Source organism: Pongo pygmaeus, chromosome 16, assembly GCF_028885625.2.
Source record: "Pongo pygmaeus isolate AG05252 chromosome 16, NHGRI_mPonPyg2-v2.0_pri, whole genome shotgun sequence".
NCBI lineage: Eukaryota > Metazoa > Chordata > Mammalia > Primates > Hominidae > Pongo > Pongo pygmaeus.
This window is the reverse complement of record NC_072389.2, coordinates 69839163-69866092: the sequence shown is the minus strand read 5'-3', so window position 1 is coordinate 69866092 and position 26930 is coordinate 69839163. Positions and strand designations below refer to the sequence as shown.

The 26930-nt window shown below is 42.6% G+C and overlaps 1 protein-coding gene across 5 annotated transcripts in view; it reads right to left on the bottom strand.

Annotated features, from left to right (window-relative positions):
- TRIP4 (thyroid hormone receptor interactor 4) overlaps positions 1-26930 on the bottom strand; it is a 69105-nt gene that overhangs the window by 6139 nt on the left and 36036 nt on the right. For all 5 annotated transcript variants that reach the window (XM_054450155.2, XM_054450156.2, XM_054450157.2 and 2 more), the window contains exons 10-12: positions 26248-26372; positions 24779-24870; positions 4471-4573 (exon numbers count right to left, since the gene is read on the bottom strand). In XM_054450155.2, coding sequence (XP_054306130.1) covers positions 4471-4573; positions 24779-24870; positions 26248-26372 — 320 coding nt within the window. The remainder of the gene's footprint in view (positions 1-4470; positions 4574-24778; positions 24871-26247; positions 26373-26930) is intronic.

The following is a 26930-nucleotide window of genomic DNA, read 5'->3' as shown; positions in this document are numbered from 1 at the left end:
ATATAATATATAATATATATATAATACATATATAATACATATATAATATATATTATATATATATAATATTATATATATATAATACAACACATAAATGGGTCATATTCTAAAAGTTTATTTGCAAGTCTGAAGTTTGGAACCTGAAGCCGAGCATAGTAGTGTATATCTGTAGTTCCAGCTACTTGGGAGGCTCAGGCAGGAAGACTCTTGAACCCAGAGTTCAAGGCCAGTCTAGGCAACACAGTGAGACCCCTGTCTCAAAAATAAAAGTTTGGAATTTCGAATATATTTATCATAGAACTAATCTGTAAAGGGTGGCTAGGTTCCTAAGCCACCCCACAAAAAAAAAAAAAAAAAACATTTAAACCACAGTGTTATAAGTAAAGCAGACTATTAATTAATTTTTTTTTTTTTAGAGACAGGATCTCGCTGTGTCACCCAGGCTGGAGTGCAGTATTGCAATCATAGCCCATTGCAGCCTTGAACTCCTGGGCTCAAGCAATATTTCTGCCTCAGCCTCCCAAGTAGCTGGCACTACAGGCACATGCCACCACACTGGAATAATTTTTTTTTTTTTTTTGTAGAGACAGGGTCTCACTATGTTACTCAGGCTGGTCTCAAACTCCTGGTTTCAAGTGATCCTCCTGCCTCAGCTTCCTAAAGTGCTGGGATTACAGACATGAGCCACTGTGCCTGACCAAGTATTAATATTATTAATGCTATTAATCACTTCATGTAATAATATATCTAGGGGAAAATGTGATAACCATTCCAAATTAAGAGGCAGGTATGTATTTTCCCCAATGTAACTGGGATTAAAGACTTTTCCAGCTTAAACTACTGGAGGTATCCCCTAGGACCTAAGGGAAGAGAGTTCTGGCAGAGTAGAAGGTTTTTAGAGAGGCCAAGATGGATGGATCACCTGAGCTCAGGAGTTCGAGACCAGCCTGGGCAACCTGGCAAGACCCAGTTTCTAGCAAAAATACAAAAAATTAGCCAAGCATGGTGGCGCGTGCCTGTGGTCCCAGCTACTTAGTAGGCTGAGGTGGGAGGATCACTTTAGCCTGGTAGGTGGAGGTTGCAGTGAGTCGAGATTGTGCCACTGCACTCCAACCTGGATGACAGTGAGACCCCATCTCAAAATAAAATTTTCACTACCTATTGTTTCTGTGCAATTTTTAACCTTGTCTAGTCTACCATTAACTAATAGAAACAATAGGAAAAAGATAGGAAGTTATTAAAGCTTTCTCCTAAGAATGTCACTCCCCTCCCCATCATGAAACCTTATGGAGAAGAACGAAGGCCCTATAGGTCCTGAAGGTGTGGAGAAAGTACTAAAGTAAAACATTTCAGAGAAATATCTAAACTCTACACAGAACATTTTCTCACAGGACTTTAGGCAGCCGATGAAAACCAAGCCGGGGAAGAAGCTACGAAAAGGGAAGTAGGACTAAAGATCAAGTAACAGTGGGTTTGAGAGAGAGGATTTACCACCGTTTCCTCCTACCACCAGTGTTGCCACCAGTACCTAGAGGAAGGTGAGAATGAAATGGAGGAGGAAGGGGTAGACTGCTAAAACCAAAACAGAGGGAGGGTAAAAGGAGATCTAAATCCTAAACAGGGCCAGGTGTGGTGGCTCACACCTGTAATCCTAACACTTTAGGAGGCCAAGGCAGGAGGATCACTTGAGACCAAACTGGGCAACATAGTGAGACCTCGTCTCTACCAAAAATTTAAAAATTATCTGGGTGTGGTGGCACATACCTGTAGTCCCAGCTACTTTGGGGGCTGAGGTGGGAGGATTACTTTATCCCAGGAGGTGGAGGCTGCAATGAGCCATAATTGCACATCTGCACTCCAGGCTGGGTGACAGGCCAAGGCCCTATCTCAAAAATAAATAAATCCTTAATAGTGGAGAAAAGAAAGGATTTCCAGGGCTACTGGGCCACCAACTGGAGTACTGTCTGAAGTAAATAATTTGTGTCAGTTAAGGGCAACTTGGTTCAGATCTTCCAATGTGTAGGAATCTTAGGATCTTATCAATCAAGATGTTGCCTGAATTTTGCAGTAAATATACATTAATATAAATTCCTACTCCAAGCATTTCATTTTGTGATTGAAAGCAGTGTTACTTAAAGTACAGCCAGCTGGCCAATAGCATCAGTATCACCTGAGAGCAGGATTGAGGAACCTGTGTTTTAACAGCTTGCTAGGTGATTTTTAGTTACATTATAGTTTGAGAAGTACTTCTCTAGGGAATAGATTTATAAAATGGCTAGGTGGTCCCCAAGGTATTGGATGAGGGAGAGCTGTGCACCAGTGAGGACAATGCATGCCCTAGAATCACGCAATTCACACAATGTGAAAGCAGTGACAAAGAGGCACAAAATGGTAACTGACATGAACAAATGGGAGAGTTGCTGATGTTGCTTTTCCAAGGATGTTAGGCAGGGAGGACACCACTACTATATATGTGTTTTTTGTTTTTGTTTTTGTTTTGTTTTGAGATGGAGTCTCGCTCTGTTGCCCAGGCTGGAGTGCAGTAGTGCGATCTCAACTCACTGTAAGCTCCGCCTCCCAGGTTCACGCCATTCTCCTGCCTCAGCCTCCCGAGTAGCTGGGACTACAGGTGCCCACTGACATGCCTGGCTAATTTTTTGTATTTTTAGTAGAGACGGGGTTTCACTGTGTTAGCCAGGATGGTCTCGATCTCCTGACCTTGTGATCCACCTGCCTCGGCCTCCCAAAGTGCTAGGATTACAGGCGTGAGCCACCGCGCCCGGCCCACTATATGTGTTTTGAGACTGCTTTGAAATACATGAGGCTGCTCTAGGACAGAGGAAGAAAAGATGGGTCCCAGCTAGACCCTGTCTCAATCAATTAACTAATAAAAATTTTAAAAATGAGGCCGGGTGCAGTGGCTCACGCCTGTAGTCCCAGCACTTTGGGAGGCCGAGGCAGGCGGATCACAAGGTCAGGAGTTTGAGACCAGCCTGGTCAATATGGCGAAACCCCATCTCTACTAAAATACAAAAATTAGCCAGGAGTGGTGGCAGAGACCTGTAGTCCCAGCTACTTGGGAGGCTGAGGCAGGAGAATCGCTTGAACCCAAGAGGTGGAGGTTGTAGTGAGCCGAGATTGGGCCACTGCACTCCAGCCTCGGAGACAGAGCGAGACTCTGTCTCAAAAAAAAAAAAAAAAAAATGTTAAAAAGGAATGAAAAGCAAGACAGCCAAGGCCATACTCTGGAAACCAATAATGAAGAGAAATGTGGGAAATGGTGTCTCTAAAATAGATGCTCAACAATAAATACTTAAAATGTTAAGTCTTTTTTTTGAGATGGAGTTTCACTCTTGTTGCCTAGGCTGGAGTGCAGTGGCGCAATCACGGCTCACTGCAACCTCTGCCTCCCGGGTTCAAGCGATACTTCTACCTCAGCCTCCTGAGTAGCTGGGATTACAGGTGCCCACCACCATGCCCTGCTAATTTTTTGTATTTTTAGTAGAGATGGGGTTTCACCATGTTGGCCAGGCTGGTCTCGAACTCCTGACCTCAGATGATCCACCCGTCTCAGCCTCCCAAAGTGCTGGGATTATTGGCATGAGCCACCACGCCCAGCCCTTATTCTTGAGTTGAATATTGAACAATGAATAAATGGATAAATGACAATGTTGCCACTGCACTGCCTTACTACTTCCTTTAATGAGCAGTACGGTGGGGCGAAACACTCTTTTGGCTGAAAAATAGCATTTTAATGTAATAGGATCTGAAATAGAAGTTTAGAGTGACTTACTATGCCGATAATTGTGGATCAAGGTATACTTTGGAAAGGCTTTACTGTAGTTAACCTAACATAAAGTTATTGATAAGTATAATTATATTAAGCCTCCAACACTAGGGACACACAGAACACAATAATTTTTTTTTTTTTTTTTTGAGACCGAGTGTCGCTCTGTTACCAGGCTGGAGTGTAATGGCACAATCTCAGCTCACTGTAACCTCCGCCTCCCAGGTTCAAGCAATTCTCCTGCCTCAGCCTTCCAAGTAGCTGGGACTACAGGCGCTACAGGCGCATGCCACCACACCTAGCTAATTTTTTTTTTTTTTTGTAATCTTAGTAGAGACGGGGTTTCACCATGTTGGCCAGGATGGTCTCGATCTCTTGACCTTGTGATCCGCCTGCCTCGGCCTCCCAAAGTGCTGGGATTACAGGCATGAGCCACCGTGCCCAGCCAAAAGGGAAGATTTTATAAAAATCTAGACAAGTGAGATGCAAGACAAAAAAAAGAAAAGAAAAGAAAAGAAAATTAGACCATCAAAGATTATGACTTACAGGCTGATCCAAAGGTAGTGGGTTACCTCAACTGATTGCTCACAGTCAGTTACAGATTGAACTCCTTGTTCTACTTTCTTCCCCATTCCTCACTACTGCACTTGACTAGTCTTAAAGAAAAAAGAATCATGACTTACAGATTTTTGGATTTCCTTTAATAGGAAACTTCACAACCATTTCCTGAGGATTTTTGCAGATGAAAACAAATGGAGAATCAGATTCTTGACTGATGTCTGGAAACTGTGAAATATAAAAACAAAAAGTTCAGGCTAGTTGGGACAAGTTTTGAATTTAAGGAGAACAGAAGATGTCCCAGATTTCACCTCAACATTCTGATGATAGTACTTTCCATTTCACAGGTAAAGAGGATTATGCTCAACCAGCAAGAACAAACCTTTACCTTTCTACAGTCCTTAGTACAGCATTATACAGTCTATTGCCTGCCATCTCTGATTTCCTATAGTGGGAACAACTTCATTAAAAAAAAAAAAAGGATACCTGAAATCCTCCCAGAAGATCAGAACTGACTGCTCTTTTATCACAAACAACCAAGAGTCAGGAGATTCAGAGATCTCCTTGGGGAACATCAGGTACCCCCTAGGTTCAACTCAAGTGAAGCACTGGAAGACTTAAGAAAAATAAAACATCTGTGGAAATTCTGCCAGAAACAGTACACACAGCCCTTCTCTAGCTAAAGGGAAGGAAGATGATTCATTCTGAAAGGTATGAACATGCAAAAGCTGTTTTGCTGGATGCTTTCCAGATCTACTTCGGGTGAAAAGGTAACTGGTTAGAGCAATTCTGAAAATTATTTAGAAATCTCCTTTGGATCTCTTATCATAAAACAAATCTGTGTGAATAGTTAGGACTTTTACTTTTTTTGTAAAAACAGACACAGAACCTAGAGTAAGACTATGCTGGCTACACAATCACAATTTAAGAACAATTGGGGGTTAGCAATGGCTAACTGAGCTGGAATTTCATTATTTCGTATCTTACTATGTCTTATGTTTAGCATGTTCAACAAATATGACTCATAGGCTTCTGGGTCAGACTTCATTACCAGAGAAGTCTTTCTCCTAGTAACTACCATAAAAAGTATGAAATTACCTGTATTTTCCACCCTTATTTGACTGCTAAGATATGCCTTCTAAAGTCTAAGCCACTAAAAGTTTCATTTTAAAAAGTCAGGAAATTCAAATTTCTCTGCAACTAGAAGCATGAATAGTTAAACTTCTTTACTGACCACTCTTGTCCTACATGATAAGTGATGCTGTGGAGAAAACAGAAGGGATTTTTAGTAGCATCTGGCCCTGCCCATACACCATGACTTTCAGTGTGGAAGAGGTGGGACACGTACTTTGTTTTTGTTTTGTTTTTTTAGAGATGGGGTCTCTCTATGTTACCCAGGCTGATCTCAAACTCCTGGACCCAAATGATTCTCCTGCCTCAACCTCCCAAAGTTCTGGGATTATAGGAGAGACCCACCGCACCCAGCCAATAAAACAAACTTAATATTAACTATCAGCCACAATCATATTAATAGGCAGGGTCAGATGTTCACAGTAGAAAAGTAAGGCTACAGATATAAGGGTAAACCCTCTTTTTTCTTATCCCTTTTATCTTCAGAAGCCAAAGAAAAGCAGGGCCCAGCTGTTATTGCTGGGTATTAGAAGGAAATAAGCTCTGCACAAGATCCATGCTGAGGTGCTTTGGCACAAATAAAACCAGAGGCTGCCATCAAGATCTCCAAACCTAATTCTACAGAGACCAGAGCAGCAGCAGTCATAATTACTATCTCTTTAATTTTCCTATTTTTCCTTCCCTGTGGCTTAGAGACCATTGAGGCAAAGGACAATCACAGCTCTGCTTTTCCAACAACACAAACCATTTCAGCCAATCTCTCCTCTTTCTTCCATATCAATAATTTTTGCCTCTCTACTGGATCAATCCTATTAACACACAAACATTCTGTAATGTCTGGCATGAAACAAAATCTCTTATCCAGATCCCACATCTTCCTCCAGCTACTACTCATTTCACAGATTCCCATTACAACAAAATTCATCAAAAGATTATCTGTACTCCCCGCCTTTAATTCCTCTCCTACTTTTTTCTTGAATTCACTATAAATAGGCTTTCACTCTCATCATTCCATCAAAATCATTCTTGTAAAGGTCACTGTTGACTTCCATGTTGCTAAATCAAATGGTCAATTCGCAGTTCTCATCTTTTTTTTTTTTTTTGAGATGGAGTCTTACCCTGTTACCCAGGCTGGAGTGCAATGGCGCGATCTCGGCTCACTGCAACCTCTGCCTCCTGGGTTCAAGCGATTCTCCTGCCCACCTCAGCCTCCCGAGTAGCTGGGATTACAGGCGTCCAACACCATGCCCAGCTAATTTTGTATTTTTAGTAGAAACAGGGTTTCACCATGTTGGCCAGGCTGGTCTTGAACTCCTGACCTCAGATAATCCGCCTGCCTCAGCCTCCCAAAGTGCTGGGATTACAGGCGTGAGCCACCGTGCCTGGCTCAGTTCTCATCTTAATTGATCTATCTGTAGTAGAACTTGATAGAATACTTTTTTTTTTTAATCTTCACTCTTGCCATCCAAAGATAGAATTCTTTTCTCTGGCTAGGCGCGGTGGCTCACACTTCTAATTCCAGCACTTTGGGAGGCCCAGGCAGGAGGATTGCTTGAGCCCAGGAGTTTGGGATCAGCCTGGGCAACATAGCAAGACCCCATCTCTACAAAAAATGAAACATTAAAAAAATTAGCCAAGCATGGTGGCACACACTCTAGCCTGGGCAACAGAGTGAGACCCTGTCTCAAAGAAAAGCCAAAGTATATCCAATATCTCACCATTTCTTAAGACTTCAATGGCTACTTCCCTGGTCCAAGCCATCATAATGTCTCCCTGGGTTTCTGCAATAACCTCCTAAGTGGTCTGTTTCTGCCCTTAACTTCCCTCTTGGTCTATTCTCAACACAGCCGCCAGAACTAATTTTTTTTTTTTTATATCAGATCACGCCATTCTTCTGCTTAAAACTCTCCAATGGGTTTTCATCTCAATCAGAATAAAAGTCTAAGTCCTTGCTTACCATGACCTACAAGTCCGTAGACAATCTGGCCCCCCATTTCCCCTCTGATACCTTCTTTTACTTCTCTCCTTCACCTTCACTCCACTCCTGCCACACTGGCTTCCTTGTTCCTGCCTCAGGTTTTTTGCACTTGCCTTTTCCTTCTTCCTGGAATGCTTTTCACCCTAGATATTTCCATGGCTTCTTCCCTCTCTTCCTTCAGAACTTTGTTGAAGTGTCAACTTTTAGTGAATATTCTTGATAACCCTATTTAAAATCAGAGCACCAAATTCCCCACAAACTTAGCACTCTTAAACTACCTCTCCAGCCTTATTATTTATTTATTTATTTGTTTTTTGAGACGGAGTCTCACTTTGTCGCCCAGGCTGGAGTACGGTGGGGCAATCTTGGCTCACTGCAAGCTCCATCTCCCGGGCTCACACCATTCTCCTGCCTTGGCTTCCCAGTGGCTGGGACTACAAGTGCCTGCCACTATGCCCGGCTAATTTTTTGTATTTTTAGTAGAGACGGGGTTTCACCGTGTTAGCCAGGATGGTCTCAATCTCCTGACCTCGTGATCCACCTGCCTCGGCCTTCCAAAGTGCTGGGATTACAGGCGTGAGCCACCACGCCCGGCCCTCTCCAGCCTTATTTTACCATCGTCTGATACAACATAATTTACTTATTTAGAACTTTTACTTGGTCTCACCTCACTAGGATGAAAGCTCCATGAGGACAGGGATTTTTGTTTTGTTTACTCATCAGCATCTAGGACCATGCCTAGTTCACAGCAGGCAATCAATAAATACTTGTTGAATAAAAACGCAATGAATTGGCCGGGCGCAGTGGCTCACGCCTGTAATCCCAGCACTTTGGGAGGCCGAAGCGGGCGGACCACGAGGTCAGGAGATTGAGACAATCCTGGCTAAAACTGTGAAACCCCATCTGTACTAAAAATTAGGCGGGCGTGGTGGCAGGCGCCAGTAGTCCCAGCTACTCCGGAGGCTGAGGCAGGAGAATGGCGTGAACCCGGGAGGCGGAGCTTGCAGTGAGCCGAGATCGCACCACTGCACTCTATCCAGACTGGGTGACAGCGCGAGACTCGGTCTCCAAAAAAAAAAAAAAATGAATTTACCAACTTGTGCATTAACGTTATTTTATTCATGGTGAATACACACATGCTGGGAATTGTACACTCTTAGAACTGTAACTCTAAGTAAAAGTAGATATTACTCTTAATGTGTTATCTCTAAGCTTGTGTCTTGGCAAGTGGTCAGTATGGCTCTATGTTTAAGAAAAACAACCCTGATGTGTATTAACAGAGTAAGTAAATGTTAAATAGTGGGAAAAACTGGAAAAATGGTGGACAAATTAAATAACAATAGGTTCCTTGGACCCATCGTGCCTCACAATAAAGACAAACATAAAAATCAACTTTCCCAGATGAATCTCAAATTAAAGTTCCAGGTGAATATCCCTTTTCCTACTACTAGCACTGAACTTCAAGGGGCTTACAAGAAACAAAGGTGAAAAGCAAAGTGGCCTACAAGGAATAAAGTAAAGCCTATGCATTGGAAGAAGAGATTATTTTTCATTATCAAATGCATTAAAACAAAGTTAGCTTGGCAGACCCTCAGTACCTCCAAAAAAAAACCATAATCCCCATAACCAGGGCCTGGACACTAAAGACCACATTACATACTAACAAGCCACTATATACTTACATCGTATCCTAACAAGTAAGGGATATTTGGTCTGAAAGTCAGAAAACTAAAATGCTGCTTACCCAGAGAAAGAATAAGAGAAGGGAGGTAAAGAATGTGAATAAGCTCTGGATGTCACATTTTATATTTATTATTAATTAATTATTATTTTGAGATAGGGTCTCACTCTGTTGCCCAGGCTAGAGTGCACTGGTGTGAGCACAGCTCACTGCAGCCTGGACCTTCTGGGCTCAAGTGATGCTCCTAAATCAGCCTCCCAAGTAGCTGGAACTACAGATGTGCACCTCCACACCCAGCTTTTTTTTTTTTTTTTTTTTTTTAAAGACAAGGTTTCACTCTGTCACCCAGGCTGGAGTGCAGTGGTGTGTTCGTAGCTCACTACAGCCTTGACCTGGAGGGCTCAAGCCACTCAGGAGGTACTGGAGACTACAGGTGCACACCACCAGACCTGGCTAATTTTATTTTTTTTAGAGGACTAAATATATATATATATATATATATTTTTTTTTTTTCTTTTGCCATTTTCTTAAGAGAAAAAATTGGTTAGCAGTTTTTGTCAACCACCACTGATTCAGTGGAAAATGGGCATTTTCACCAAATCTTCAAGCCTCCCCTTCATTCTTATTCATTCTTGTACTGAAATGATCAATAACTCCTAAACTATGTCACTCTTCACAACAAATTCCCAGATGATCTGTAAATCTTATATCTGTTTCCAGATATAAGATTTATACGTTGGCCAGGCATGGTGGCTCATGCCTGTAATCCTAGCACTTTGGGAGGCTGAGACAGGTGGATTGCTTGAGGCCAGGAGTTCAAAACCAGCCTGGCCAACATGGTGAAACCCCGTTTCTACTAAAAATACAAAAAATTAGCCGGGCATGATGGTGGGCACCTGTAATCCCAGCCACTCAGGAGGCTGAGGCAGGAGGATCGCCTGAACCTGGGAGGTGGAGGTTGCAGTGAGCCAAGATCACACCATTGCACTCCAGCCTGGGCAACAAGAGTGAAACTCCATCTCAAAAAAAAAAAAAAAAGATTTATAAGTTGTTAGTTGAAGAACTAATAACTAAAGCAACAATAATAGGGAATTCATTAACAAAGAACATATATTTGCTATAGGCTTTCTTGGTCTGATTTTTGAGGAACTAGATACAACGTGAAATCAGGGTCTGAAATCTCGTTAGCTGAAAACCAACTCCAAGAATACTGAGGTGATAATATGCAGAAAGAGAGAAGGAAATGAGTCTGATAAAGAGGTGCAAGAACAGATCCAAGGAAGCATATCCCGCAAGCAACTGTACTCTGTGATAAACAGTTCTCATTTATATTTTCCTTCATAGCAATTCAAGGTGTCACAGGATAACTACCACCCCAGGCCCCACTCTACTGGAAGACAAATGTTTTCTTACTTCAGGGTGACCTACTGATCATAATACTTTAACCAGATGACGACTGAATATTTGACTAGGGTTGAATAAAGATCATACCAGTTGGCCCAATGTGGGATAGTTGAACTCCCATATACCAGTAACCCAATTCAAGTCACATGCCTAGTATCAAAGACAGGGGCTTCCAGCTCAATGCTACAGAGACAATCCATATATGTACCAGGTGAAAGAAATAAGTGATAAGACATACACAAACTTACGGATCTTATAGCCATTTGTGGAAGACAATCTGGTTGAAGCAGCTACAACCAGGTCTCACTCTATCGACAGTAACATTTCCACTGTGATTTCCTGTGCCCTGTGGAATCATATGCTAGAACCTCCACATAAAAGAACTCAAACAAGTATATTTTCTCTAAAATTAACCTCATAGCTTTTCTGGCCTGATTCTTCAAGGCCTAACTGGGAATCACCCACTCACGACAATTATTTTTGGTCTTCATTTTAATATAATAGGCTTCCACTCCAACTTAAACTAGTGAAAACCAGAAGAAAATTGCTTTTAATTAAAGACAGTTTTGGGAGGCCGAGGCAGGTAGATCACCTGAGGTTGGGAGTTCGAGACCAGCCTGACCAACATGGAGAAACCCTGTCTCTATTAAAAATACAAAATTAGCCAGATGTGATGGTGCATGCCTGTAATCCCAGCTACTTGGGAGGCTGAGGCAGGAGAATCGTTTTAACCTGGGAGGCCGAGGTTGCGGTGAGCTAAGATTGTGCCATTGCACTCCAGCCTAGGTAACAAGAGTGAAACTCAAAATAAATAAATAAAGGAATGAATGAATGACAGTACACGGTAAGGTCTTCAACCAACAAAGTCCACTCTGAGACTATTACCTCAGAATGCTGAAGACTTCTCTTGAGTTAAGGGCTGTGCCAATTTTAGATTTTATTTTCCCAATGGCTAGTCTGACTCAACTGAAAACTCTTCTGAGGCAGTGCTCTGAGAGATCTTTGACTTCACTTAACATATCAAGGTAAGGTCATTGTCAAGCAATCTGGTGTTATTAATGTCAACAATACTCCTTTATCAAATAACATATCTTTTAGAACAAAAAAGAAACCCAAGTTGATCCTAGACTTCTCTCACCCTTCATATCCAGTCAAATTACTAAGTCCTACAAACTTTACCTCCTAAACATTCCAATCATCAGATCCTTTCTCTTCAACTCAACTGACACAGCATTGCTGCAGATCTTCATCATAACTCACCCGGACAACCATGATAATTTCCTAAATCATCTCTGTTTTCAGCCTGGCCCCATCCAGTACATCCTTCCTACAGCTGCCAGGACAATCCTTCTAAAACATTACTTTGGCTGGGTGTGGTGGCTCAGGCCCGTAATCCCAGCACTTAGGGAACCCCAGGTGGGCGAATCACCTGAGGACAGTAGTTCAAGACCAGCCTGGCCAACATGCAAAACCCGTCTCTACTGAAAATACAAAAAATTAGCTAAACGTGGTGGCGTGCGCCTGTAATACCAGCTACTCAGGAGGCTGAGGCAGGAGAATCGCTTTGAACCTGGGTGGTGGAGGTTGCAGTGAGCCGAGATTGCACCACTGCACCCTAGCCTGCACGACAGAATGAGACTCTGTCTCAAAAAAACAAAAACAAAAACAAAGTAACACGACTTTATATGGGTATCTTTAGAACACAGTTCAAATCCTTTCATATGGCATTTTTTTCTTTTTTGTTTTTTGAGATGGAGTCTCACCCTGTCACCCAGGTTGGAGTGCAATGGTGCAATCTCAGCTCACTGCAACTCTGCCTCCCAGGTTCAAGAGATTCTCCTGCCTCAGCCTCCTGAGTAGCTGGGATTATAGGTATGCGCCTGGCTAATTTTTTTTTTTTTAATCTTTAGTAGACACAGGGTTTCACCATGTTGGCCAGGCTGCTCTTGAACTCCCAGCCTCGTGATCCACCCACCTCGGCCTCCCAAAGTGCTGGGATTACAGGTGTGAGCCACCACACCCGGCCAAGATTTTTCATATATCTACCATTGTCTGCCTCTCTATTTATTGTCATGACCACTTACTGTGCACCTACTACATGGCAGGCTATATGTTAGGACACTGGAGATATAAAGGTGAATAAGACATAGACGGTCACCTAGGCCAGGCCTGGAGGCTCATGCCTGTAATCCCAGCACTCTGGGAGGCTGAGGCAGGCAGATAACGAGGTCAGGAGATGGAGACCATCCTGGCCAACATGGTGCAACCCCGTCTCTACTAAAAATACAAAAATTAGCTGGGCGTGGTGGCGCACAACCTGTAGCCGAGATCGTGCCACTGCACTCCAGCCAGGCAACAGAGTGAGACTCCTTACTAAAAAAAAAAAAAAAAAAAGGCATAGATGGTCACCTAAAGAACTACATGTCAACATATAAATATCAAAAAAAAAAAAAAAAAAAGCAGTAATATTAGTATGAACACAGTAGGACCCCAAAGAAGGAAATTAATCCTGTTAGGGAGGAAATGGGCTGGGGTCAGGGAAGACATCAGAGAGTAACATCTGAGATTTTTTTTTTTGTTGATGGAGTCTTGCTCTGTCACCCAGGCTAGAGTGCAGTAGTGCAATCTCAGCTCACTGCAACCTCCGCCTCCTCGGTTCAAGCGATTCTCTGCCTCAGCCTCCTGAGTACCTGGGATTACAGGTGCCCGCCACCATGCCCAGCTAATTTTTATATTCTTAGTAGAGACAGGGTTTCACCATAATGCCCAGGCTGGTCTTGAACTCCTGACCTCGTGATCTGCCCGCCTCGGCCTCCCAAAGTGCTGGGATTACAGGCGTGAGCCCATGTGCCTGGCTGATTTTTTTTTTCTTTTGAGACGGAGTCTCGTTCTGTCACCCAGGCTGGAGTGCAATAGCACGATCTCAGCTCATTGCAACCTCTGCCTCCTGAATTCAAGGGATTCTCCTGCCTCAGCCTGCTGAGTAGCTGGGAACACAGGCACATGTCACCACACCCGGTTAATTTTTGTATTTTTAGTAGAGACGGGGTTTCATCATGTTGGTCAGGCTGGTCTCGAACTCCTGACCTCAGGTGATCTGCATGTCTCGGCCTCACAAAATGCTGGGATTACAGGCGTGAGCCACCCCGCCCAGCCTGAGATATTTTAAAGGATGAGCAGGAGCTGTCCTAGTGGACAAGGGCATGGTGACATGATGTAGAATGGTTTATTGAAGAAAATATAAATTTTACTTTCTTCAGGTTTTTTTTTTTTTTTTTTTTTTTTCTATCTATCATTATGGTATTCCAGGAAGCATTGCTTCTGCAGGACTTGTCTTTTTTTTTTTTTTTTTTTTTTTAAGAAGCTTCCTTTACACTCCCCCTCCCATCCCACTTACAGCCATGCAAAGTTAACAGTTGGGTCCCTCCCTTAGTGTATTCCACTATTCATGTGATAATTATTATGGTTGGGTTTTCTTGTCTCAGTTTCATCTAGTATACTTAAAGATCTAGAGGGGATGGAATAATGTTGTTAAAACTCTGGATCCTTAGTATTTAACACAGTGCCTGGCACATGACAGATAGTTAATAAATACTTAATCAATGTATGATTATGTAATATTCTAAGCAATAATAAATAATATTTTATTTTATTTATTTTTTTTTTTTTTGAGACAGAGTCTCGCTCTGTCGCCCAGGTTGGAATGCAGTGGCGCGATCTCGGCTCACTTCAACCTCTGCCACCCAGGTTCCAGCGATTCTCCTGCCTCAGCCTTCCGAGTAGCTGGGATTACAGGTACGTGCCACCACGCCCGGCAGATTTTTTTGTATTTTTTTTAGCAGAGATGGCATTTCATCACATTGACCAGGCTGGTCTTGAACTCCTGACCTCGTGATCTGCCCGCCGTGGCCCCCCAAAGTGCTGTGATTACAGGCATGAGCCACGGTACCTGGCATCTTTTTTTTTTGAGATGGGGTCTCACTCTGTCACTCAGGCTGGAGTGCAGTGGTGCAATCTGCTCACAGCTACCTTTGCCTCCCTGGCTCAAGGGATCCTCCCACCTCGGCCTCCTTAGTAGTTGGGTTTACAGGTGCATGCCACCATGCCCAACTAATTTTTGTATTTTTTGTAGAGATGGGGTTTCACCAGGTTGCCCAGGCTGGTCTCGAACTCCTGGGCTCAAGTGACCTGCCCACCTGAGCCTCCCAAAGTGCTGGGATTACAGGTGTGAGCCACCATGCCTGGCCAATAATATCTTAAATTAGAAGATAAGTTGCCACTTGGTTTACATGGTAGACTAGATGACAAACCAAGAAGTCCTGAACAGATTCCAGGCAGACGGTGAGACTACAGCATATTCTTTCTAGATCAAATAGACCACTTTCTCTAAGCCTTGGTTTACTTACAGGTAAAATGAAGGCATCATATCGAGTAATTGATTCTACCTACATAAAGCCTCTTGCATCATTGTTCCTGTCTTGCCTCATTTCACTGGCATTATCCTAGAACATATTTTTCAGACATCTCTATCCTGGACTACAACTGTCTTCTCACTAGTCTTCCCATCTTCAGAATATCTCCACTCCCTCTTCCACATTTCTGCCAAATTAGTTTTCCCTCAAGCAAGCCTCAGATCATGTTAATGCCTCAAAAAAACTTCAAAACACTCTTTCCCATCCCACAACTGACATGTCTATCATTTGATAGATTTGATTGCCTATCATTCAAAACTATCATCTGACCAAACCTACCTTTTCATTCTTTTTTTTTTTTTTCTTGAGATGGAGTTTCGCTCTTGTTGCCCAGGCTGGAGTGCAATGGCACAATCTCAACTCACTGCAACCTCTGCCTCCTGGGTTGAAGTGATTCTCCTGCCTCAGCCTCCTGAATAGCTGGGATTACAGGCATGCGCCACCATGCCTGGCTAATTTTATATTTTTAGTAGAGACGAGATTTTTCCATGTTGGTCTGGCTGGTCTCGAACTCCCGACCTCAGGTGATCCGCCTGCCTCGGCCTTCCAAAGTGCTGGGATTACAGGTGTGAGCCACTGCGCCCAGCCCTTTTTAATTTTTTTTTATTGGGCAGTCCCAGAAGCAGATTAGGTTCAGAGGGACTCCCCATTTCATTTTTTGTTTGCTGCTTGTTCCCCTATACCAGGGGTATTCAATCTTTTGGCTTCTCTGGGCCACACTGAAGAATTGTCCTGGGCCACACATAAAATACACTAACGATAGCTGATGAGCTTTAAAAAAAAAAAATCACACACAAAAAATCTCATAATGTTTTAAGAAAGTTTACAAATTTGTGTTTGGTCTCATTCAAAGCCGTCCTGGACCACATGCGTCCCACGGGCCACAGCTTGGACAAGCTTGCTCTATACTCGCACTCTTCTTTCAATGAACTGGTTTGCCATTATTCTCCATAGAGGCCGATAACTTTTCACCTCTGTGCCTTTGCTCCCATTACTCCTCATCCTTGTAATATGCTTTTCTACCATCTCAGTAGAAACACTCGAAGAGCAAAATCATAACTCTACCATTAACTGACATTACGTAAGTTATTTTTTATTTATTTATTTTTTGAGATGGAGTCTCGCACTGTTGCCCGAGCTGGAGTGCAATGGTGCGATCTCAGCTGACTGCAACCTCTGCCTCCTGGGTTCATGCGATTCTCCTGCCTCAGCCTCCCAAGTGGCTGGGATTACAGGTGCACATCACCACGCCTGGCTAATTTTTTTGTATTTTTAGTAGAGATGAGGTTTCATTATGTTGACCAGACTGGTCTCGAACTCCTCACCCTGGACATTACACAAGTTATTTGAACTCTCTTGACACTTTAGGGGTGATATTTCATCCCTAAAGGAGGGGAAATGACACCCTGCTTGGAATTCTTGTAAGGATTAGAAAATAGCATGATGAATGTGGCACATAATAACTGATCAAAAAGTGATAGATTTCATTACTATCCTTCAAAGCTAATTCAAAACCATCTTTTTAAATAAAGTCTTTTGGGATCCTTCCCAGCTAGAACCAACCTTTCCCTCCTTTATATTTCTCAGAGACAGTCTTTACTTCTTTTAAGACAGTTAGGTTCACTTTTTATTTTATATTTGGTTTATATACGTATCTACCTAGAAGTCTTTCAAACATCTGAGGACAGAATCCACAGCTGTTTCATCCTTTTGTTTCTCTTAGTGTTTAGAACAGTGTCTGATTTATAATAGGCTCTCAAGTGTTTATTTATTTATTTTTATTTATTTATTTTTGAGATGGAGTCTTGCTCTGTCGCCCAGGCTGGAGTACAGTGGCACAATCTTGGCTCACTACGACCTCCACCTCCCGGGTTCAAGCGATTCTCTTGCCTCAGCTTCCCGAGTAGCTGGGATTACAGGCAATGCCACCACGCCCAGCTAATTTTTTGTATTTTTAGTAGAGACGGGGTTTCACCGTGTTAGCCAGGATAGTCTTGATCTCCTGACCTTGTGATCCGCCCATCTTGGCCTCCCAAACTGCTGGGATTAAAGGTGTGAGTCACCACGCCCGGCCATATTTATTTATTTATTTTTCAGACAGAGTCTTGCTCTGTCACCCAGGCTGGAGTGCAGTGGCGCAATCTCGGCTCACTGCAACCTCTGCCTCCGGGGATCAAGTGATTCTCCTGCCTCAGTGACCCAAGCAGCTGGGATTACAGGCGTGCGCCACCATGCCCAGCTAATTTTTGTATTTTTAGTAGAGATGGGGTTTCACCAAGCTGGTCTCAAGAGCCTGACCTTGAGTGATCCGCCTGCATCCGTCTCCCAAAGTGGTGGGATTACAGGCGTAAGCCACTGGCGCCTGGCTCAATTATTTATTAATGAATAAATATATATGAAAATCTTAAGAATTTCATGTTTATTTTCAGATGAAAACCAAAACACTAAATACATGGAAAAGTGGTAATATTCCCCATCTCTCTTCAGGATAAGTACAACAGAAAACACAATGCTCAGCCAGGCACGGTGGCTCATGCCTGTAATCCCAGCACTTTGGGAGGCTGAGGCAGGCGGATCACGAGGTCAAGAGTTCGAGACCAGCCTGGCCAACATGGTGAAACCCTGTCTCTACTAAAAATACAAAAATTAGTCAGGCGTGGTGGTGCGTGCCTGCAATCCCAGCTACTCAGGAGGCTGAGGCAGAATTGCTTGAACCTAGGAGCCAAGATCACTCCACTGCTCCACCCTGGACGACAGAGTGAGACTCCATCTCAAAAAAAAAAAAAAAAAAAAAAAAAAGAAAACACAATGCTCTTTGGATAAAATATATATATGGTTGTTTCTGAAACCATTTAAGTGGGTACTTAATACCCAGACTGCAAATAACTCTAAAGACAGTCTGTTTTGAGCTAGAAACTCTAGTCAATGTTCCAGTTTTTTTTTTTTTTTTTTTTTTAAATTTTAGATGGAGTCTCACGGTGTTGCCCAGGCTGGAGTGCAGTGGTGCAATCTCTGCTCACTGCAACCTCCGCCTCCTGGGTTCAAGTGATTCTCCTGCCTCAGCCTCCCAAGTAGCTGGGATTACAGGCACCCACCACCACGCCCAGCTAATTTTTTTTTTGTATTTTTAGTAGAGACAGGGTTTCACCATGTTGGCCAGGCTGGTCTTCAACTCCTGACCTTGTGATCCACCAGCCTCAGCCTCCCAAAGTGCTGGGATTACAGGCATGAGCCACTGTGCCCAGCCTGTCAATGTTCCAGTCTTCAAGAGAATTCCAAAACTACATTCCCTATATCTCACTCAAGTGAGCTGTGATTTTAATGAATTGTCCAGGGTTAAGCTAGTTGTTAGTAACATAACAATTTTTCTTCTTGTTGAGTCTCAGATAACAGCCCTCATCGTGAGGGCTGTTATCGGAATATTTTGAGGTCTATATATTGGCAGATTTTCTCAGTACAACAGACAGGACATTTTCACATATTTTAAAAGAGAATTTGTGGACTGCATTTTGAATTCCAGTGCCTGGTTTGAATACTGACTATTAAATCCTTCATTTTCTAATTTCTCACCTCTCAGACTCACAGACAATTCATTGGTGATAGAAGCTGATGATTTCCACAAATGAAGTGATACCTGGAATCTTCCTGAAGATCTATGTTGCTTGGATACTTTTTTTTTAATTTTTAAAAATTGCTTACTTTTCTTCTAGCAAATTCTCCTAGATCCTGAAGATACTTTTCTAGAAAAAGGAACAAGTAATATTCTCTTCCCTACTGGAAGACTACAAGTCTACTGCTGTCAATTATTGGAAACAGGCACCCAGCAGTAAAACTGCTTCAGCATAATTCCTTGAAGATAGGGTCTTGGCTGTTATAAAAGCCGTAAGATCAAATAGACTAAAAGGGTCAGTAAACTGGCAGGAAAGGAATGGATTCAGTTCAGAAGAAATAGAATAATCAATGACCTTGGAGATTTCAGACAAATCAGATTTTCTATTGAAGGCAGGGATATAAATAGCACAAACACAACACAGACACGTAGAAACAAGAGCCACCAACTCAACTTTTTGTTTGAAAACTTGTTAGGTCTAGAGAACTGTTCAAACCACAGCTGCTAATGGTTATGGATTTGGCAATCAAAATGTCTTTGTTAAAAAAAAAAAAAAGTTTTAACTGCCTTACTATTGAGGTTACAAACCACAGCCTTGATGCATTGTTGCAGTCAACATCCTCCCTGCTGTTTTTGAGAGCTTACATCTGCTGCTGGCAGATAAAATGCTGGCAAACGGCATGGGCTCCTTCCAGGGGAATCACAGGAGAAGCTTTAACGAGATGGTTCTCATCTACCTTTTTACCCTGAGTTGAACCCATAGCCTTTTCTATATCACTTCTACCTTCTCTAGGCTGATCCTCTGCCATTATTCAGGAGGGTTGAGGGTCTAGAGGAATTTTTTCTGGCACAAATTAGTCATGCTGGCCATACTAATCTTAGAAGATAAAAGGAAGACTAGTTCATGGCTCAGGAGAAAGCACATATTTTTTAAAGCCATTTAACAGTGTAGTGCACTTGATTTTAAAACAACCACTAACAAAACCTTTTCGATTTTCTTCTTTTAAGAGGACTAAATGATCACACTATGCCAAAAATAGTGAGGGTTTAGTGTATTTTAACTCTATCAAAGAAAGGCCAAGAATGTGAGGTCAGAAGTAAATTACTGAATTTTGGGGGGAAAAGAAAAAGGAACAGCATGTAAAGGCAAAATGTGGTCCAAGTCACACAGGAAGTTAGTTTCAGTTGAAATAAAAATTACTAGATCCACATTAGTTTTCAAAGAAAATGCAATTCAACTGGGTGATAAATGAATATGGAGATACTGAAGGAAGACACAGGTCACAGGTTAAGAAACTACTTCCTGGATGGTTCTCTCTCAGTGAGTTGACCTATGAGAATAAAGAAAAATCAAGCATACTCAGACTAACACTTCCTAAACTGTAAATACCATGATACCAGTTCTGTAGTATGTAAATAGGTAGTGCATGTGTGGGTGGGGGATTAATTTATGCTCAAAGTTTTGAGAACACTGCATGTTATATCCACCTCATAGAGAGTCATAATCCACACTAGCATATTAAGGGCTCTGAGATGTTCTACAGTAAACAGATCTGTTTAATCCAAAGATATTTCCCAAATTTGTGTTTCAGAGAACACCTATGCCATGGAATAGTTTGGTAAATGCTAGTCAAGAGCCATTATTCCTAAACTCTCAACTCATTCATTCAGAAACAAGAATGAGGCTGGTATAACAGATTAGACAATTACATTTCTTTTTTTATTTTTATTTTATTTTTTTTGAGACAGAATTTTGCTCTTGTCACTCAGGCTGAAGTGCAGTGGCACAATCTCGGCTCACTGCAACCCCTGCCTCCCGGGTTCAAGCAATTCTCCTGCCTCAGTCTCCCCAGAAGCTGGGATTACAGGCTCCTGCCACCACGCCTGACTAATTTTTGTAGTTTTTTAGTAGAGACGCGGTTTCACCATGTTGGCCAGGCTGGTCTCGAACTCCTGACCTCAAGTGATCCACCTGCCTCGGCCTCCCAGAGTGCTGGGATTACAGGCGTGAGCCACCGCACCTGGCCTGACAACTACATTTCTTACATCACAGAACTCTAGCTCAAACAGAGACAGGTAAATTACAAAGGGTGGTATTTTTTTTGAGACGGAGTCTCGCTCAGTCACCCAGACTGGAGTGCAGTGGCTCGATCTCCGCTCACTGCAAGCTCCGCCTCCTGGGTTCACGCCATTCTCCTGCCTCAGCCTCCCGAGTAGCTGGGACTACAGGCGCCCACCACCACGCCCAGCTAATTTTTTTGTATTTTTTTTAGTAGAGATGGGGTTTCACCATGTTAGCCAGGATGGTCTCGATCTCCTGACCTCATGATCCGCCCTCCTCAGCCTCCCAAAGTGCTGGGATTACAGGCGTGAGCCACTATGCTCGGCCCAAAGGGTGGTAGGCAGCCAAATACCAAAGCTGCAACTTTTTTTTTTTTTTTTTTTTTTTTGAGAAAGAGTCTCTCTGTCGCCCAGGGTGGAGTGCAATGGTGCAATCTCAGCTCACTGCAGCCCCCGCCTCCCAAGTTCAAGAGATTCTCATGCCTCAGTCTCTCTAGTAGCTGGGATTACAGGTATGTGCCACCACACCCAGCTAATTTTTGTTTCTTTAGTAGAGATGGGGTTTTGCCATGTTGCCAGGTTGGTCTCGAACTCCTAGCCTCAAGTGATCCACCCGCCTCGGCTTCCCAAAGTGCTAGGATTATAGGCATGAGCCACCACGCCCAACCCAAAAGCTACAACTTTTAAAATTGATAAACTCTTTACTCAATAAATAAGATAAAAACAGGGCTAACATCAATTCTAAATAAATTCATATGCTACCCTTAAAGACAGAAAAGAAACAGTGGAGGCCGGGCACAGTGGCTCACACCTGTAATCCCAGCACTTTGGGAGGTCAATGTGGGTGGATCACCTGATGTCAGGAGTTCAAGACCAGCCTGACCAACATGGTGAAACCCTGCCTCTACTAAAAATACAAAAAAAATGGCCAGGTGTGGTGGTATGCGCCTGTAATCCCAGCTACTCAGGAGGGTGAGGCAAGAGAATCGCTTGATCCTGAGAGGCAGAGGTTGCAGTGAGCCAAGATCGCACCACTGCACTCCAGCCTGGGCAACAGAGTGAGACTCTGTCTCAAAAAGAAGAAAAAAGAAACAGTGGGAAAAAGTTACAGAAAAGCCAACCATAGGGAAAATGGGTATGGGATTCCCATGTCTGATGAAGCCTAGTGGCTTCTGGCTTCTGTTATATTTTAATGTTATATATCAGAGACATTCATAAAGAGAGTTGCCAGCACCTCTAGCTAGAAACATATGGGAGGATTCCTGCACTTCTACATGCTGTTCAAAGCAACCTCAGGAAATGAGATACAATATAAGTTCAAGGAGAAGTATCATGAAAAAGATGTATCCTTCAGAAATCAACAAGACTTGTTTTAATTAGATTTCTAATTCCTGTAACCTTCATAGTATTCCATAGATCAGGATTATAGTTTCCTACCCTTCTCTACACAAATTTGTGGCACAAAGAAGATTGGCTATCTAGAGATTGAAATCATTTGACCTTGTATCAGGTGGTGGTTTGCTTGATCAATAGATGAGAAAATAAAGCAAGGCCCCTTGCCAAAAACCATCATCCACACTGCCAGATGCTCCTGGGTTCTCTTTTAGAACGCAAATACATATCCCAGGAAGAAAACATAATGCAGTATGTTATACTAAGCTGTTAACGACTGTGAATCTCTAAAACTGTAAAGCCTACACCAGTGTAAGGTATTTTTATAATATTACTTCTAGACTGGGGGGAAAAAAGGGAGGGGGGAGGAAGAAAGTAGACATTGAAAAAAATGGGCAAAAGGCTCAGAGGGATAGTGCAGGCACAAGAGTGTGGGGGATAGCCTCCATGTGTCTATGGTTTTGCCTAGGTCTGGATCAGATACTAAGGGAAGAACAATACGCTAGAACTCAAAATTCACACCAAAATGCATGCATTGTACTCACACACATAATCAGAGGAGGCAGAGGAGGTAACTCACAAGGAAATGAAAGACATAAATCTAGAGGGATAACAAGTGTTAGTTAAAATCAGTCAGTAGGCTGGCCACAGTGGCTCACACCTATAATCAAAGCACTTTGGGAAGCTGAGGCAGGTGGATCACTTGAGGCCAGGAGTTCAAGACCAGCTTGGCCAACATGGTAAAACCTTGTCTCTACTAAAAATACAAAAATTAGCTGGGCATGGTGGCGTGTGCCTGTAGTCCCCAGCTACTGGGAGGCTGAGATGGGAGGATCACTTAAGCCCAGGAGGCAGAGGTTGCAGTGAGCCAAGATTGGCACTCCAGCCTGGACGACAGAGTGAGACCCAGTTTCCAAAAAAAATAAATAAAGAGTAAAGAATAGAGAGGGTAAAATGGCTGGGAACAGTAAAGGAAAACAGTAGACAGTAATAACAGTAATGAAAGGTAAGTAAGTCTGAAAAAGAGAATTTGCTGAGAAAAATGAAACTGAAGCTCTTTTTCTTCAGCACACTGGTGGAAGCCCTATTATCTAAAGCAACTGTTCAAAGAACAGGAAAACCATACTGATAGGTAAGACTGTTTGTGCTTCAAGGATGGACTTTTCCTGTTTTGGATCTCTGCTAGTTCTGTGTCTAAACATAAAGGTCCTACATTTCAGGAATTTTCTAATTAAGTTAAAGTCTTTCGGCTCCCTCTGCTGTTCAAAAATGTACTTTAGTTACATCAGTTCAATCTCTCTCTTTTTTTTTTTTTTTTTTTTTAGACAGAGTCTTGCTCTGTTGCCCAGGCCAGAGCGCAGTGGCATGATCTCGGCTCACTGCAACCTCCGCCTTCTGGGTTCAGGAGATTCTCCTGCCTCAGCCTCCCGAATGGTTGGGACTACAAGCGCGTGCCATCACACCCAGCAATTTTTTTTCTATTTTTAGTAGAGATGGGGTTTGACCGTGTTAGCCAGGACAGTCTTGATCTCCTGACCTCATGATCTGCCCGCCTTGGCCTCCCAAAGTGCTGGGATTACAGGCGTGAGCCACCATGCCCATCTTTTTTTTTTTTTTTTTTTTGAGACAGAGTCTCACTCTGTCGCCCAGGCTGGAGTGCAGTGGCACGATCTCAGCTCACTGCAACCTCCGCCTCCTGGGTTCAAGCAATTCTCCTGCCTCAGCCTCCTGAGTAGCTGGGATTACAGGCATGTGCCACCACACCAGGCTAATTTTTGTATTTTTAGTAGAAGCGGGGTTTCACCATGTTGGCCAGGTTGGTCTCAAACTCCTGACTTAAAGTGATCCACCCGCCTCGGCCTCCCAAAGTGCTGGGACTGCAGGTGTAAGCCACTGTGCCCGACCTGTCAGTTCAATCTTTAGTGATAAAAATATATAAATGCATACACATGTACATTCACACATATGTACATTCATACATAAATACACATACCTCCTCCCAAATATGGCACAGTCCTGGCAATCAGAGTCAAATACATTTGCCTATCATGAGTTCAATAGCCTAGACCAAAAGCTCCAGAATTAGCAATAACAGATCCTAGTATTCCCACTCCCCAATCAAAATAATTCAAGGGATAATCAAGGGTTTCTTCAAAAGAAGCAAGATTTTGGTAAGGGATGAAGACCCTATATACTTGTTAGCTGGATTGTGGCAATAGCTTTTTTTTTCCCCCCAGAAGGAATCTTACTCGGTTGCCCAGGCTGGAGAGCAGTGGCAGGACCTCGGCTCACTGCAACCTCCATCTCCTGGGTTCAAGCTATTCTCCTGCCTCAGCCTTTGGAGTAGCTGGGACTATAGGCATGTGCCACCACGCCCGGCTAATTTTTTGTATTTTTAGTAGAGACGGGGTTTCACTGTGTTAGCCAGGATGGTCTTGATCTCCTGACCTTGCGATCCGCCTGCCTCGGCCTCCCAAAGTGTTGGGATTACAGGCCTGAGCCACCGGCGCCCGGCCTGGAAATAGCTTTTTATACAGATATTTATATGCACCAGGCTGGGTGTGGTGGCTCACGCCTATAATCCCAGCACTTTTAAGAGGCCAAGGAGGGAGGATCATTTGAGGCCAGGAGTTCAAGGCCAGCCTGGCCAACATGGCGAAACCCTGTCTCTATTTTAAAAAAAAAAAAAGTATTCTTTACTCACCTGCTCCTTAAATTGCTTCTGGGACAAGCAGTCAATTAGGTTCACACAGCCCAGAAGACAACCTGACGGATAGTCATTAGGAAATTCCACATCTGAATCAGGAATAACAAAAATATTGAATAAATTTCCTTCTTTGTGATCTTGGAACTCAGGAATCTGTTTTCAATTCTGAACAAACATTAATAACTTTTTCCATTATCTATTTGTAGACATAAGGAAAACAGTGAGATTTACTTGGCACAACTGTTTGCATTTTAGCAAAAAAATCTAGTGAGTGGCTCGCTTAGTCCACTATCCACATGTTAAGCTAGAAAATTTTTCCTTTGCCCTCATACCATCAAAGTTCAAGGACCCCACAAATTCATCCTAATACAAATCAATTCTACTATATGCCATTGGATCAGATTGGAGTTTGGCAGTGATGAGTTTTGGAAGCAAAGTAAGGCAGTTACAGGCAACAAGAAAAAAAAAACATCAAAATGTGGTTAAAACCATAAGAATGAATGTCTTTAAAACAAGCCAGTCATATCAATCGAAATAGAAGTGTGCTTTTAGGCCAGGCGCAGTGGCTCACACCTATAACCCCAGCACTTTGGGAGGCCAAGGCAGGCAGATCACTTGAGGTCAGGAGTTCAAGACCAGCCTGGCCAACATGGTGAAACCCTGTCTCTACTAAAAATACAAAAAATTAGCTGGGTGTGGTGGCATGCGCCTGTGGTCCCAGCTACTCAGAAGGCTGAGGCGGGAGAATCACTTGAACCTGGAAGGCGGAGGTTGCAGTGAGTAGAGATGGCGCCACTGCACTCCAGTCTGGTTACAGAACGAGACTCTGTCTCAAAAAAAATAAAAAAGAAAAGTGCTTTTAAGGAAGCATGAACTTTTTATTCCTAGTGATTCTTTAAGCCTTGTTTCTTAAAAACCTTTAAAGATGGTTGCGTAGTTGTCCTTTTATTCTACCCTCAAAACAACTGCATGACCTGGATAACACGAAGGAAAAACAGGATGCCCAAAAGTCAGAAGTCTTTTTAAGGATCCAAAGTTAGTATTCTTGGGGTGATTCCCAAAATACGTTAAGTCAATCAACTTTGATTTGTCCAAATCCAATAGTAGGTGTCTATTTAGGCCACTCTCAATGAAAACTCCTATTTGTGGTTGTTCTTCTCAATGTAAGGATCTCAGAGTTTACACTAGTCATTTTACCTTTAGAGTAAAGAAGATGATTTTCTCAGATAAAAAATTAAGACTAGTTGATTTCTTGTGTTGGAAATTGATATTTTTATTTGCACTGTTTTGACAGATTAATGCTTTGAACGCTGTCAATGATTTACCACTAAACAAACAAACATATACAAAGATTAAAAGTCTCTTTTAACAAAGAAAAAGCCAAAGAAAGAAGGAGGTGAAAGAAGATGAACGTCAATGACTTCTCTCCACAAAGTAAAATTGAAAGGAGAATATACAGCTGTTACCTTTTCCACGAAGAAGACGATATGTAGCCTGGAGTTCAGAGACTTCTTGAGGGGAGGGTTTTTTAGCTGTGGCTGCTATCCAAAGTCGTCCTCTGTGGGGGGTGTACCAGGATCTGCCCTCCACCCTTAAACAAATATAAATTTAGTGGGAAGGATCTAAATTCTAGTTTCCTGGAATATCCCATAATATATAACAAATCCTATAGCAAATTATCCAGTTGAACCAAGAGGTCTATAGATGATGCCTTCCCAAGAGCAGTATCTTTTGTCAAAAACACTTTTCTCTCACAATACCTTTCACGTGAGGATGAACTCTGTCCACTAATTTCTCCTCCATCAGAATAGCGACAAGTCATCTCTCAACCCTTGACTGCTTTTCACCTGATCCCTACAACTCAGATTTGGAGCCCTGACCAGTCTTTGTGCTTCTACAATACAAATCCTATATTTTCAAGGCATATAAGTCATATTAGAGATATGGAAATCCTTGCCCTTGAGTCAAAGGCTAACCTTTCCCTAGAAGATTAGTTGGTTTGTTCTCCAACCTGACAGAAAAATCCTCATCTACACATAACTCCCAAGAACGTTACTATTTATTATTTAAAATAATTTAAGTAAATAAAAACGCTTATCTTTACTCTTCAATTAGAACCACACCCATTTGCTTTTTTTTTTTTTTGAGA